The sequence below is a fragment of the Saccostrea echinata genome, unplaced genomic scaffold (assembly GCF_033153115.1).
Source record: "Saccostrea echinata isolate AGI-Se365-2 ecotype Australia unplaced genomic scaffold, CSIRO_AGI_Sech_v1 ptg000017l, whole genome shotgun sequence".
Classification (NCBI taxonomy): Eukaryota; Metazoa; Mollusca; class Bivalvia; order Ostreida; family Ostreidae; genus Saccostrea; species Saccostrea echinata.
In genome coordinates this window covers 6,025,278-6,041,133 of record NW_026889766.1, presented here as the reverse complement: position 1 = coordinate 6,041,133, position 15,856 = coordinate 6,025,278, and the positions used below count along the sequence as shown (strand labels likewise).

Sequence of the window (15,856 nt, the reverse complement as noted above, 5' to 3'; positions counted from 1 at the left end):
CTATTACATAACAAAGAGTCACGTGATCTAATTTAAATGTATTAATTTACTTTGTACAATGTACCATCAAAGCAATAGGTTTGGTAAATTACATGCTTCTTTCCTTTTTTTCAATAATTCTAAGTAAATGTTTATTTTTTTTTTTTTATATCTGCTATCATATATCAGCTTAGATTTGTCACTTTATGGTACACATTGTATAAGGGAGGTAGCATTGTATGTAACTCGATGCCTTCAAAGGGTATCGCTGCCTGAGTTTATGCATAATACAATTATTCTGTTCACATCATACGATAAGCTATTGATTCATAAACAGGTCGAGTAATCTACCTTATATGGCAGTTGTTATTATGGCACACAGCGGAGATTGTCAAATCCGATAAATGAATTGCAGAGCATGATGGTGTACTAGATGTTTTCATTTTACTACAGACACGTGGTTCGGGTCAAGAACTACTTACTCTAACTCTCGATTCCCGCCTACATTTTACACCCATTTAATTCAATACTAATGTTAATTTGGTCATTAAAACTACTTTGAATACAAAGAAGAGTTTTAATAACAGTGTCAAATTATTAATTACTCTTAATTAAATCTCTTTTTATAAAAGGGTAGACGATGTTTCCATTGAAATCAGGCTTCACATTATCAACAGTATTTAAAATATTCTTGGATTTGATAAATGTCCTTTAAGTATGTTTGTACGAATAACTCCTGTAAAATTAAACATATATTATTTATAAAGTATATTTTTAGTTCTAAACCCAGTTGAAATTTGTAATAAAATGATAATTTTTGTTGTTTTTGTCTGACATTATCACCCCCCCCCCCCGTGAAAGAACAAAAGTTTTGGTATGAATTACATAAATAACGATTCTTAATACATATAAAAAGGAATTTTTGTTTCACGGGGAGGGGGGTGTTTTAAAATATTTTCCGTTTTCCATTGATTTCTATAGTGAAAACCACAAGTTTTACCAACATTATAGAGTTATCTCTCTTTGTTATCCCAAATAAGTTATGTTTTGTGAAAATCCATATAAATATCTAGATAAGTATGAAAATTTATTGAAATCTATTAACATTCGAAAAATGACTTGGAGGTAGACGGGAGAACAATACTATCGTTCGTTTGTTTGTTTGTATGTTGTTTAACGTCCTTCTCGAGAATTTTTCACTCATATGGAGACGCTACCACTTGCCGGTGGAGAGCTGCAAATTTTGTCCTTTACTCGGGTCGTCCGCGTGGCGCAGTGGTTAGAGCGTTCGCTCTAGAATCGCGGAGTAAGGGGTTCATCCTTACGTCGCGGGTTCAAATCCGACTGTGGGACGTGGTGACCGTTCCTTCGGATGAGACCGTATAAACCGAGTTCCCGTGTCGCAGTAGGTGCTGGCACGAAATAGATCCCCTCACTGCTCAATGGCCCTAAGTGCCAAGTATAAGTCAAAATTTGTAGCTCTCCATCTGCAAGTGGTGGCGTCTCCATATGAGTGAAAAATTCTCGAGAGGGACGTTAAACAATATACAAACAAACAAATCCTATACTCGCCACTTACGGCCATTGAGCAGCAAGGGATCTTACTTAGTAAGGAATCATTACAAAAGAATAAAGCTTTTCGGTTACAAAATCATGCTTATTCTTTTGATTGTTTAAGAATGTAAACAACATTTACTTACAATTACAATGGCCAATACCAATCCAAGTACAAACAATCTTTCCATAATTATTTGTTTGGTCGGTTGTTTCTTATTGTATTGATAATCATACTTTATATACTTGTCAATTCAACCAGGATCACATGACTTTAACAGGTGCCCTACCATGACAGCTTTTCCTACGATCATTAGAAATCAGGGTTTTATGTTTCTGTTTCTGTTCTTGCCACTACAATATACAAATATTAATTTACACAGAGTGACTCCTGAGTACAGTGAAAATAAATGTAGTTCGTGAACTTTTTAAAATAACAATACAGGAAATTATCATCTGCAATCCCCTTACCATGTTTTGTCAATTTTTTTCTTTCGTAAAACCTTAAAATTTATTTCAAAATTATAATTCAAAAGTTAAAATAAAAAAAAGACAGGTATCATTGATCATTTTTAAGGGATCTTAGGAAAACAGCTATACGCTCTGAAGCGTAAAAGTGTTATCGAAACATTGTGAAACGTTCATCTCTTCATGATTATAATAAAAACGGAGAACTAATATATTTCTAAGATATAAAAAAAACAAATGGATAAAATCGTCTATTCTAAAAAAGCTGGTTTTAACATTTTAAGAATAATAACCCAAAGCAGCCAGTATAATTATTTAAGGAATGAACTTAATGGCTACCCATTCAAGTTATACTGTATAACCTGGGTTGGGGTAGTTTTCACTTAAAAAACCGAAAAGCATAAACTGTTCCAAACAAGGTTATATATGCATTCCTTGGGTAGTTTTTAAATTTTTTTTTCATAATTTAATTTTATTTCATTAAGTGTGAAAATATAAGACAATTTCTCCCTCAGAATTGCCTTGAATTTGCACATTTTTGCAACGTCAAGAAGATTTTGACGTTTTTGACGTAAGTCACTGTGACGTAGGCAACACAGGTTATACAATACAAACACATTTTTCTATCCAATCAAATAACTTGATACAAACAGAATTAAGTTATTTAAAAATAGTTAAAAGCAGAGAGGACATCATTTAAGGAATGGAAAGGAAAAAAAAAGACGTAATCGAAACCCTTCTTTACTTAAACAAAACAGAATGAATCGTTTTTTCATCGGTAGGGTGATATTGATCGTGATTAACTGCAATAGCGATAAAAATAAATTTAATTGATTATAACAGGATGTACTTTCCGACAGATTTTTTTTTTTTTTTTGTGATTACGAACGCACAGATTTAAATCATTTTCTTTTTTTTTATTATAAGGACATGCTACAGCAGACACTGAACAAATTTTATAGATATCAATGACGATAACTTTTACCTGAAATGATGTATTTTTTAATACGCAGATTAACAGCGATGTCTTTGTGACATAGAATAGGAAAAAAAATCAATGAATAAAAAAGGCAAATGATGACAAAAGCCCGATTTTATGAAATTTCCTAATTTTGGTGTCCTCACCATCATTTTCTTTTAAGGACAGTTTTTAGGCGGGATTTTCAAAGATGGCAGACACCCTCTTTTTTCAAGTTTCTGGACATGCTTCCATCTCAGTGACAATTTTACTCCTTGGGTAGCATACTCATCGTATTTCTTTCTCAAAACAACGATAGTTTATGATTAAGGGAAAACATGATTAAGTGATTAAATAAAAATAATTAGTTTAGAAAATCTAACATCTTTTTGTCGACAGTCTGGGAGGAGAGATAGTTCTCAGTGGAATAAATGACTATATTTGTCCCTCGATAAATCAAAAGACAATTTTTGGTTTAATTTTGCGCCACAAAGTATGCGAAATAGTATGCATTTTAAATATGTTAAATTTCTTTTGGAAAATTATAAGGATTAATAAAAATTTTTTTAAAGAGCATTAAATCTGTTGATATTTAACCCTAAAGCAGTGAGATGTAGGAATTTTTTGGACGAAAAAATAAGCATAGACAATCATCTCAATTCTGAGATTTCCTATCTACCTTTGAATTCTACATACAAGTACTCTGAAGATTATATTCAAAAGATGCTTGAGTTTTTGATTGACAATATCTATGTAGTTTTTGGAGATCAGGTCTTCCAACAATCTGATGGAATAAGCATGGGTACTAATTGCGCCCCCTTATTAGCAGGCTTATCTTTGTATTCATATGAAGAAGAATTTATTCAAAAACTTCTACTTAACAAGAGGCCCATGGGCCACATCGCTCACCTGAGTAACTTTGGCCATGCTGTTCTTTACCAGATTTCCCCCCTTTTAATATACCTATTGTGGCCCTGCCCTACCCCCGGGGGTCAAAATTTGAACAATTTAGAATCTACACTACCTCAGGATGCTTCCAAATATGTCTCAGCTTTATTGGTCCAGTGGTTCTTGAAAAGAAGATTTTTAAAGATTTTTCTTATGTATTTCAATGTAAAACTTGGATTTCCTATTGTGGCCCCGCCCTACCCCCGGGGGTCATGATTTAAACAATTTATAATCTACACTAACCCAGGATGCTTCCATATAAGTTTCAGCTTTTCTGGCCCAGTGGTTCTTGAGAAGAAGATTTGTAAAGATTTTTCTTATATATTTCAATGTAAAACTTGGATTCCCTATTGTGGTCCCGCCCTACCCCCGGGGGTCATGATTTAAACAATTTATAATCTACACTAACCCAGGATGCTTCAATATAAGTTTCAGCTTTTCTGGCCCAGTGGTTCTTGAGAAGAAGATTTTTTAATGACCCCACCCTATTTTTGTCTTTTTTTGATTATCTCCCCTTGTAAGGGGACTTGGCCCTTTATTTTAATAATTTACACTCCCCTTCACCCAAGGATACTTTGTACCACTTTTGGTTAAAATTGGCCCAGTGGTTCTTGAGAAAAAGTTGAAAATGTGAAAAGTTTACAGACGGACGGACAGACGGACGGACGACGGACAACGGGTGATCAGAAAAGCTCACTTGAGCTTTCAGCTCAGGTGAGCTAAAAAAAACACTTGCTGTGGCCTTCAACTCGTCATTTGAATATATCGTGAAAGTACCGGTATTATCAATTAACAATAATTACTTTCATTCATATGTCTACTCGATATATCTCAGTGAGATTGAAATAAAAGATACCAAAGTGTCTGACAAATCTGTTTAATATTTGGATATTTTACTAGAAAAAGACGTTAGTGGTAATCTAACAATAAAGCTTTATGATAAACGTGATGACTTCATTTTTCAGTCCTCAAATTCCCTTAAATATCTTACATATATAGCAGTATACCCTTATCACCTGCATATGCAGTTTATGTCACCCAGTTTATTCGATACACAAGAGCATGCTCTAGGTATGAACAGTTTCTGAAACGAGGCAAGCTATTGATAAACAAGTTTTTTTTTAAACAAGGTTATCAACTGTCTCGTTTGAAGTCATCATTTCGCAAGTTTTATGGTCGATACAATGACCTTGTCAGCAAGAAAACCTATCATTAAGTAAAATGCTGACTGACTTTTCAGACTAATAATTCAGCCATTATTTAGGCACTGAATTGTCTACGGACATTTCAGGTTTTTCCGATCATGACAAGGAGCACACGGATGGCAGGGGATGCTCACTCCCTTGCCTTGTTAATCTATAAAATCAATGTTCATATTCTACAGTTATTTTTCTTCTTTATTGATTTCTTGAGTAAAATGTCCTTTATCAGTTGATAAACGATTCAATAACATGCTTTTTTTACTTTCAGTTAAATACAGGCCTTTTTTGGAAGGTCAAACCTTCCGGCTTGGTTTATCAGGATTAGGCCGACTTCAGTCTTTCTGTTGATTTTAATGTTTTTTTTTTTTTTTTTTTTTTTTTTTTTTTTTTTTTTTTTGCTGAATGATAGTTTGCAGTATCAAGGTGTTAAGAGAAGTTTTTCAGTAGAAGTGCTTTAAATATTAAGGTGAAAGAAAGAGTCTTTCTCTTTGTTGACTCCAAAGTCTTAATGATTGTCTTTTACACATTTGATTCCTATACCTCTCATGCAAAATGATGCAAAATGATTAAAACAATATATATCATGAATATTATTTTCGAAATGTTAGTTATGTAGTAAGATGAACCATTTACTTTCGGATTTAGCACCAAAGTATGTTCACAAAACGGTTCTGTTTTATAATGGTGTTCTTTTTAATTTCTACTGTGTTGTAAAGTATTGCAGATTATTTTTAATTATTATCATTACTTGATAAAAAAGATCAACAGTATCGTTCATTTTTATGATTGATTTAATAAATAATGCTAATAAACAAAAATGATTTAGGAAGTAGACTACGGAAGCATTTTTTTCCTGCTGTTAAATCCCTTTTTAGTTTGGAAAAATATCATTGTTATTTTTTTTTAATAAAGGAACATTAACCAGCTTGGCGCAGTGGTAGAGCGTCTGCTTTATAGTTGCGGAGTAAGGAGGTGATCCTTACGTCGCGGGTTCAAATCCCACTGTGGGACGTGAAGACCGGTCCTTTCGATATGACCGTATATAAACCGAGGTCCCGTGTCGCAGTAGGTAATTGGCACGAAAAAGATCCCTCACTGCTCAATGGCCCTATGTGCCGTGCATAGGTCAAAATTTGCAGCTCTCCACCGGCAAGTGGTGGCGTCTCCATACGAGAGAAAAATTCTCGAGAGGGATGTTAAACAACAAAAAACAAACACACATTAACCAGTCAGAGTATGTATGTTGCATAAAACATCAAAAAAAAAAAAAAAAAAAAAAATGCAGAATATATAAAAAAAAATAGCACTATGAAATAATTTTCTCTCTGCATTGACGCAAATAATATCATTATGTATCATAATTATTATTCTATATAACGCGTTATATGATTGGTTCTAGATTATCACGTGACATGGCTATAAAACTTCATATTTCCCTGCCGTCGTCATGCTTTTATCATATTCAACGTCTTCGGAGACCAAGTGCATTTTCCCGCAATAGTTATCGTTCGTTGAAAGAAAACTCCCGAGAGTAGAAGAAGTCACAATAGCCTAGTGCACGTCACAAAATTGCTGATGGACTTCTGTAAATTGTTTCAGTAACATTTCGTTAAAATTGAAAGTGAATTTAAGAGCGGTGCCAAATTTGAAAGTTTATGTCAATTTTTTGCTTGTTTCGGTATAATAAACAATTTATTGCATGAATGTTTGGGAAAAATGAAGATTTATTCAGCCAAGAAATATCATATTCTTCTCGAGGGAAGCCCTCGGGGAATATGATTTTCTTGACTGAATAAGTCTTCATATTTCCCTCACAATCATGCAATAAATGTATAATTTCTTTATTTCTTTTATTTTTAATTATTACGTTTTATTTCAAAAAAAAAAAAAAAAAAAAAAATAATAATAATAAAAAAAAAAAATCTTGTGATCTGTTTCGAATGGTATTAAAATTCTTAAACGTTTTTCACTGTAATTTTTTAATTTTACTGTCTTGTGCTTTGTTTGATGTTTAACGTCCCTTTCGAGAATTTTAACTCATATGGAGACGCCACCACTTGCAGGTATAGAGCTGCAAATTTTGACCTATACTTGGCACCTAGGGCCATTGAACAGTGTGGGATCTTTGCTAGCACCTACTGCGACACGGGTCTCACCCGAAGGACTGGTCTCCACGTCCCACAGTGGGATTCGAACCCCCCTAACAAAAATTTACTATAGTTAACTACAGTTTACTATAGTTAACTATATTGAAAACTTTGATACTTTGATTTACTATGAAACTTTACTCTGGAACTTTTTTTCAGATTTCAAAGCTTAAAATCTCAAAAATTCGATAACAGTAATGTAAAATTTGGAAATAATGTGTGAATATACAAATAATATTTCAATTAAATATAAAAAAATGTGCATGTATGCACTGAAGAACAAAAAATATAACGATCTGAAATCCATAGTAAAAATACTTCGATTTACTATAGTTAAAAAACTTTGATACTAAAGTTAACTATAGTTAACTATAGTAAACTATAGTTAATATAGTACTTTTTTATTAGGGCCGCGACGTAAGGATCAACTCCTTACTCCGCGACTCTAGAGCAAGCGCTCTAACCACTGTGCCACGAGGGCGACTTTGATTATTCAGTAGTAGATGATTTTTAATCTATTTATAATATATCCATATAGTGTTTATTATCGGTTGTAAAATGTGCGTCTTTAGGCAATATTTTAAATCATAAATTGATTGACGTCGCCATCTGTAATTGATACCATTAAGTATCATAATTGAAGTATATATCATTATTTGCAGCACTGTTGTTGAATAATGATACAAATATGCCAGAAATGAATATAAACTAATCCAGACATTCTAAATTTCCGCATAGCGGGTTTTTCTTGGCGGGTGTAAAATTTGCGTTTTGCTTGGCTAAAAGTATGCCAATAATTTTGGCGTAATTTATTTTCGCGGGCACAGGGTTCCAACTCTTTGCAAAATAGCACTAAGAAAAACTGAATATTTTAGCGATTAAAATTTTAGCGGACTACTACCAAAACGCCAAAATAAGGCAATATAAGCACCGCACTAAAATAAACTCGCTATTCGGTATGCCGTATATCATAAGTGGTAACAACAATGTTCCATTTTTACTTTTTGTCTCCATTACGAGAGTTAAATACAGGGCATTTATTTTAATTTAATATATATTACCTCTTTATGAAACATCCTTGAAGGCACTGATTAATTCAACCTGTTGCACTTTGTCTCGATTCTGCCCTGTTTCTGACTTCGCTAAAGGCTGCTTTACTGTTTTATGCTGATGTAAAGTCATTCATTTTTTAAATTAATGTACTTAATGTTATTTGCCATTGACCAAAAACATAAGTTTTGACCGAGGCGAAAGATATTTTATTATTTTCAATTAAAAAAGATATGTAATGTTATACAATTATGAACTCTTTTGGTGGTGAATGTAAATCTTATACGGTACCGATTTTGATGAAACCAAATGCGCATTTCCACAAATTATGTGTCTTCAGTGATGTTCATGCCGAAACGTTGGAAATCTGAAATACTTGTATCTAAACAAAATGCATGAGGGAATTTTTCCTTAATTTTGAAATAAATTTCAAAATTCTACCACAGCAATGAAATGTATATTCGTATTTTAAAGCTAGTACCGAAGTACTTAGCTACTGGGCTGTAGAGACGCTCAGGGACTGAACAGTCCACCAGCGGAGGCCTCGATTCAGGGGCCATAATGTAAATCTTATACAGTGCCAATTTTGATGCATAGCTTTACTATCTCTATAGGCGTTACCTGTACATGTACTTGGAATGCCAGAGATATTTCATTTTCTGTCAGGAGATTTGTCTTTTTCAGATGGTATCAGAAGAGTTTTCTAAATATCAAAACAATTCTTTTTACAAGGGAGAAACCATGCAACATAACCCCTGATGTACCACAGAATATCACGTCAATATTTTCACAACTGCCTAGTTTACAAAATACACTGAGCTATTGAATTTTCTCAACAATTTTTTTTTATAATCCTTATAAAGTTATCTTAAGAAATTTTTCATGAAAATTCCAACATTATATATTTTAAATGTAAGCAAACTAAAACGCTAGAGAACGTGAAAGATCTAGTACATGTTATTATTCGGATTCGGTAAGATACAAAAATGGCCATCTATATGTGCTTGACTAGCCGAGCTCGGCAACTGACCATTCGATTATCTCGATATCTCCTATTATAGATCATATACAACTGATCTTATCTTGCAGCATCCTGGTTTCACAACGAACGTAAGAAAATAAAAGAAATGAAATATTAATCAAGATACAAGATCCAATAATAAAACATTAACATAAATATAATATTCTTGGCAGATATAGATGCTTGTTAGAAATGTATTGTACTGTATAAAAAAGAATAAAATATCCAAAGATGACACAAATTTCTTTCGGAGATATCATGAAAATAGAACGTGTATATCCGTTTTAAAATAGATGTGAAAATGTTGTATATGCTTTTCAAACCACAAAATATTTGATTAAAATTATTTCATTTTCGTTATTTCTTTTAAATTGTTTATTTTCGTAGCACAGGAGTAATTAAAAAAATAGTTTTTAAATCGGTATATGTCCAATTTTGTGCCATGTTCTTCTGTGAGATGATTAGCCTTTGTTATTACATTTGTCAGTGACATCCTCTCCGTCATATATCCAAACAGACATACAAGGACAAACAGCTCTGTAAAGAAAAAAAACTGTATTGTAAATTATATAGGTAAATAAGCAAAAAGCAGAAATAAATAAAAGATTACTTTTTATAGGTATTTGCAAAATGCACTTGTGAATACCATAGATCATCACTGTATTAAATATCCTAAAATATGATCAGTACTGAAACATTGATAGCCACGTGTAATCTGTTTTATTTTGTTTTTAGCTCACCTGAGCCGAAGGCTCAAGTGAGCTTTTCTGATCACATTTTGTCCGGCGTCCGTCTGTCTGTCTGTAAACTTTTCACATTTTTGACTTCTTCTCAACAACCACTGGGCCAAATTCAACCAAACTTGCCACAAAGTATCTTTGGATGAAGGGGATTAATTTTTTTTCAAATGAAGGGCCACGCGCTCTTTCAAGAGGACATAATTAGGAATTAGTGAAAAAAAATGGCATCATTTAAAAATCTTCTTCTCAAGAACCACTGGGCCAGGAAAGATGAAACGTATGTGAAAACATCCTCAGGTAGTGTAGATTCAATTTTGTTCAATTCATTACCCCCGGGGGTAGGGTGGGGCCACAATGGGGGATCAAAGTTTTACATAGAAATATATTGGAAAATATCTTTAAAAATCTTCTTCTTAAGAACAGCAAAGCCATGATTGGTCATATTTAAATGGAAGCATCCTTTGGTAGTGTAGATTCAAATTTGTTCAAATCATGACCCCCGGGGGTAGGGTGGGGCCACAATGAGGGATCAAAGTTTTACATAGAGAAATATAGGAAAATATCTTTAAAAATCTTCTTCTTAAGAACAGCAAAGCCATGATTGGTCATATTTATATGGAAGCATCATCAGGTAGTGTAGATTCAAATTTGTTCAAATCTTGACCCCAGGGGTAGGGTGGGGCCACAATGGGGGATCAAAGTTTTACATAGAAATATGTAGGAAAATATCTTTTAAAAACCTTCTTCTTAAGAACAGCAAAGCCATGATTGGTCATATTTATATGGAAGCATCCTCATGTAGTAGATTCAAGTTTGTTCAAGTTATGACACCCCCAACCCCCAACCCCCCGGGGATAGGATGGGGCCACAATGGGGGATCAAAGTTTTTCATAAGAGTATATAGAAAAAAATCTTTTTCTCAAGATCAACAAATCCATGACTGGTCATATTTCTATGGAAGCATCATCAGATAGTGTAGATTCAATTTTGTTTAAATCATGACCCCGGGAGGTGAGGTGGGGCCACAATGGGAGATCAAAGTTTACAGAGGAATATTTAGAAAAAAATCTTTTTCTCAATAACAGAAAAGCCATGATTAGTCAAATTGATATGGAGGCATCCTTGGGTAGTGTAGAATGAAATTTGTTCAAATGAGGGCCCCCGGGGGTAGGGTGGGGCCACAATGGGAGATCAAATTTTTACAAATGAATATATGGGTAAAAAATCTTCTGCTCAAGAACAGCAAAGCCATTTGTTATATTGATATGAAAGCATCATCAGGTAGTTTAAAATTCAACCCCCCCCCCCGCCCCCGTAAACTTTTCAATACTGAACTGATTTTTGCTTTTTTCTTAGCCAAGGTGCTCAGGTGAGCGATGTGGCCCATGGGCCTTTTGTTGACATGTGGTTTTTTTTTATTTTGATATTCATTTGCTTTCCATTTCGTCTTTATATAATAATAATGAAATCGATATATTGTTGAATAAAAAAAAATCATCTCTTTTACTGTTTTATTATTTATTGAAATTCTAAGAGTATATTCCCAAAGGATTTCTAATTAAAAAAACGAAATGATTTATTTTTCGTTTTGTCAAACACGCTCTATTAACCTATTTGGAAGTAGTTATGCAAATCATTGTGTTGCAGTCTTTTATTATAAACAGAGAAGACTACCTGCTTTTGCCTAAAAATAAATATGATCTTTGAAAAAAATGTTGTCAAAGTTGTGCATGTTCTCGGAGAAAACATTTTTGATCAATCACGTACTGAGTTGTACAGTATAAGATGTAACAAAAATATGTCTTTTGAATTGTCCAAAGAAACGAGACAACAAATTTCACTGAATCACGGAAAAAGCACATTTATTTATTAATTTCCTTCATTTAAAGATGGCAAAATGCATAAATCAGCTTATGAATCTTTAAGCAGTTTAGATTGTACTCACACGCAGGTGGCCCGGGGAAAGGCTGGACAGGTTTCGGTAGTACAGGCTCTATTAAGACACCCTATCCTTGAACAGACTAAAAAACAAGTCAAGTAAAAGCTGTATAACAACCAAGCACATGGTTGAGCTTAGACATTTACCCAATATTCTCATTTCGACTTACATTGTAGCTAATTCCAATATTCAATATTTCAATATTCTCTATTCAATAACCTGAGTCGAAATTCGCCGCCTTCAAATGTGTATCAGATTAGACTAGTTTAACGGAATAAGCATTCAAACAGGCTGTAAAAAACCAAATTTGAAAAAAAAAACATTGAAGTTCAATTAAAAATATGAAGATATTATCATTTGTTGATGTCTTTAATCTTATTTGAGCCGCGACATTTCTTTCTTTCAAAAAAAATAAACCTGTGCGGTTGATGGCTATACAGTACATTAGGACTTATGGTTTTGTATGTGCCTAAAGCATATGCCGTTTACGATTATATAAAGTACTGTACATTCCTAAATATACACCAGGAATTAATTATCGCGTAATTACGCGAGAAGCAACACTCTCATAATAAAATTACTCGCTTTTATTGTTATGGCGCTGAAATCAATGTAAAATCCCTTGATCAACCGTCCACTCGCGAATTATTGTTCTCGCGATTTGACGTCAAGGAGTCATTTCGCGAATATAAGTACTAGCGAAAAAATAAGGAATCTAGAGTATAAAACTGCTTACTTGTAGATCCCTATTGTTTTCTTTTTTGTATGATGGTCTCACTTTTTTCTATTACACAAAAAAAAAATCCATTTTTTTGATTAAATTTTTTTTTTTAAATTGCTTGTTTGCTTGTTTAACGTGCCTTGGAAAATTTTTCACTTATATTGAGACGCCACAATTTGATCTCCATTTATATGATTTCACCCGAAGGACCAGTTTTCACGTCACACATTGGATTTGAACCCGCGACGCTAGGATCAACCCCTTACTCAGCGAATCTAGATCAGACGCTCTAACCACTTCGCCACGATGGTGACCCTTATCAACTTAAAAAAAATAAATACATAATAAAGATTGTCTGCTTACATTTGTTCCTGCAAACCCGATTGCAGAGTTCTTTAGTTCGAAAATTGTTTGCATTTCCTCCACAGCATCCGTAGATAAACTCACGGCAGGTGCCCGTTTTAGTGTCGTGATAATACCGGGGACAGTAGCCTCTGCACAAACCGGGTTCCGCAGGTAAACTACAGATTGACTTTCCTAAATTGACATGGAAAATGAATTATAATAAATTACATTTCGTTCATTTTTTTTTTATATAATATGTATCAAGTGTGTCAAAATTATACTAATTGAACAGATCATATTTCTTTGTGAATATACAACACTCCAAATAAGGTAGGTATAATAATGTGTTAGTTTAGCATTATACTCAAGACATAATAGAGTATATATTTGATCTTTTTCTAGAAAGTCGTCACAGCTGAGTTTAACTGTATTTCCCTGAATAGCGTCGACTTTTGTTTTAGTAGACAGCATTACCAATTATGCATTTTATTGTAACAGGCATGCGTACATGTATTATTGCCTACCTGGAGGTGGAGGACGATATCCTTGTCCGATAACTGCAGCCTAGAAAGTGATGGCGTAATTCAAAATAAATAGATACTAAGTTCATAAATTCATTTTTGTACCGTTTGCTTTTTATTGTGTACTCACTTTTTATACGAAAACAATACCCCAAAAATATTCTTTACATCTATAGAAAGGTGACATTTTTGTACAAGGAAATGAAAAATGACTCAGAAGCTTTGACCGTAAGTTAGGATGACCGTAAGTTAGGATGTCTGAACCCTCCCCCCCCCTTTCCAAAAAAATCTAAGTAGAAGTTCAGACCAAATCATCATATAAGTAAAAAAAAAAAAAAAAAAAAAAAAAAAAAAAAAAAAAAAAAAAAGGTGGCATATAAAATCTAATCGATTTCTGCAGTTTATTATCTACCATAACAGTGAAATTTAAAGTTTTATTTTTCCAAAAAAGAAATATGACTCTATAAACACTTGTATATGAAATTATATTATTTTGATTTAAACTGTCACTCAGGGACTTAAACATGCTTATTTATCTATTACTGCTTATACCATATACAATGTGCATTTTACCCCAGAAAGACAGTTAATATAGGAAGAATCGGGAAGGTTTCAATGAATAAAAGTTGAATTAGTGTATAGGTTGTTTTAAACGATAAACAAGTTAGGTCATCTCGTTGGATCAGATTAAGTATTTATATAAGAAATGCCGGGTATATTTTTATAAGTCTTTTTTTACGATAAACAAGTTACCTCATCTCGTTAGATCAGATTAAGTGTTAGTATAAGAAATGTCGGGTATATTTTTACCGATTTTAAGTTTGAACATATGTAGTTTTCTGAAATCAGTAGATGAGATCATGTCACTTTCTATGTTTTAATAATAAAAAGCGTAAAACACTTAAAATTAATTCCTTTCAAATCTAAAAAAAAAGAATTTCATAAAATTGATTTGTATGAGTTTTCCTTATCTGAACACATATTAAAAGGGTTAGCTTGAAGTTAATACTTTTTCCTTGAGCAAAAAATTACATGAAAAGTATTGGGTTATTTCCTCTTGAACCTTTAAAAATGAAATAAATTACTTACATGTATATTTTCTTTTAAACACAAAAAAAAAAATTGTCAAACTGTCATCCCTCATTTTGGCGTATTATATAACTAGTAGTTATGTCTGCTAAAATATTTATAAAATGTCCTTAATAGAACTCACATCTTATGTATGTTTTTATATTGTTAAAGACAGTTTGTTGGAGGTGAGCGCAAAACAATTACCAAAGGGTAAAGGATGATTTGTTATTAAAATATAGTTGAGTTTCTTTATGTTTGATGTTTCTTGCTTCAATGTTATAGACAAAGGCTTCTTATGAATGTATCTTTCTTTTTAAATCTAATTTTAACAAAAGGTAGTTGTAGAAGTGAAGAGGATGCACTAAAGCGTTGTTCATCGATAAACGGTGGAAAAAAAAACCCCAAAAAAAACAGTGGTATAGAAAGAATCTCTTTTGGATATAAATTATACTCGTTATACTGAATTATACACGTTGATTCCGGAGGATAAAAACAAACGATATAGTGTTTTTAATTGCTAACTTTACTCTTATTAAGCTTGGGGAAATACTTTAAGGAATAAAAACAATATTTACTTACGATTACAATAGTCAATGTCAAGCCAAGTAAGATTAAACGTTCCATAATTGCTGTTTAAAATTGTATTGATAAGCATACTTTATATACTTGTCGGCGAACGCGAATCACGTGACTTGAACAGGTGCTCTACGTTATATTTTTTAACGATGATCCGTAATTAACATTTCACGATTTTGCTACTGTACCTACAGCTACAGCATACATATGTGAATTTAGAGTACAGTGATATTATATGTGGTTCATGAGATCTAACTATAATAATAATTATCAGATGGATGTATACCCGCCACTCCCCTATCCCCAAAATGGAGTGAAACAAGCAAACGTACATTGTTGTCCTTTGTGTGTTTGATTATTGATAAAAACAAATTAACACTACCGGCTTCTTATAATACTTGTGAATATGGCAAAGAAAAATTATTTGAATGCATTGAAAAAAAAAAGTATTTGTTGGCTGATTTTCTTGTCTTATGTTTGTTGCTTGCTTGGATTTTTTTTTCGTTAAAACATAAGAGTTATTTCAAAATTGTAATTACCAAGTTTTAATAGACAAAGACAGTTTTCACAAATCACCTTAAAGGGATCCCATAAACATTATACAGATCTAGGTAGG

The 15,856-nt window shown here is 32.9% G+C and overlaps 1 protein-coding gene across 1 annotated transcript; it reads right to left on the bottom strand.

Moving 5' to 3' along the window:
• Positions 1-9,551: 9,551 nt before the first annotated feature.
• On the bottom strand, positions 9,552-15,288 carry LOC133189358 (kunitz-type serine protease inhibitor spermatin-like). The gene is made up of 5 exons (XM_061324747.1): positions 15,244-15,288; positions 13,597-13,636; positions 13,091-13,264; positions 12,013-12,088; positions 9,552-9,864 (listed from the first exon to the last, which is right to left on the bottom strand). The coding sequence occupies exons 1-5, from the start codon at positions 15,286-15,288 to the stop codon at positions 9,789-9,791; spliced, it is 411 nt and encodes a 136-aa protein (XP_061180731.1). The 3' UTR covers positions 9,552-9,788.
• Between the last annotated feature and the right edge of the window lie 568 nt (positions 15,289-15,856).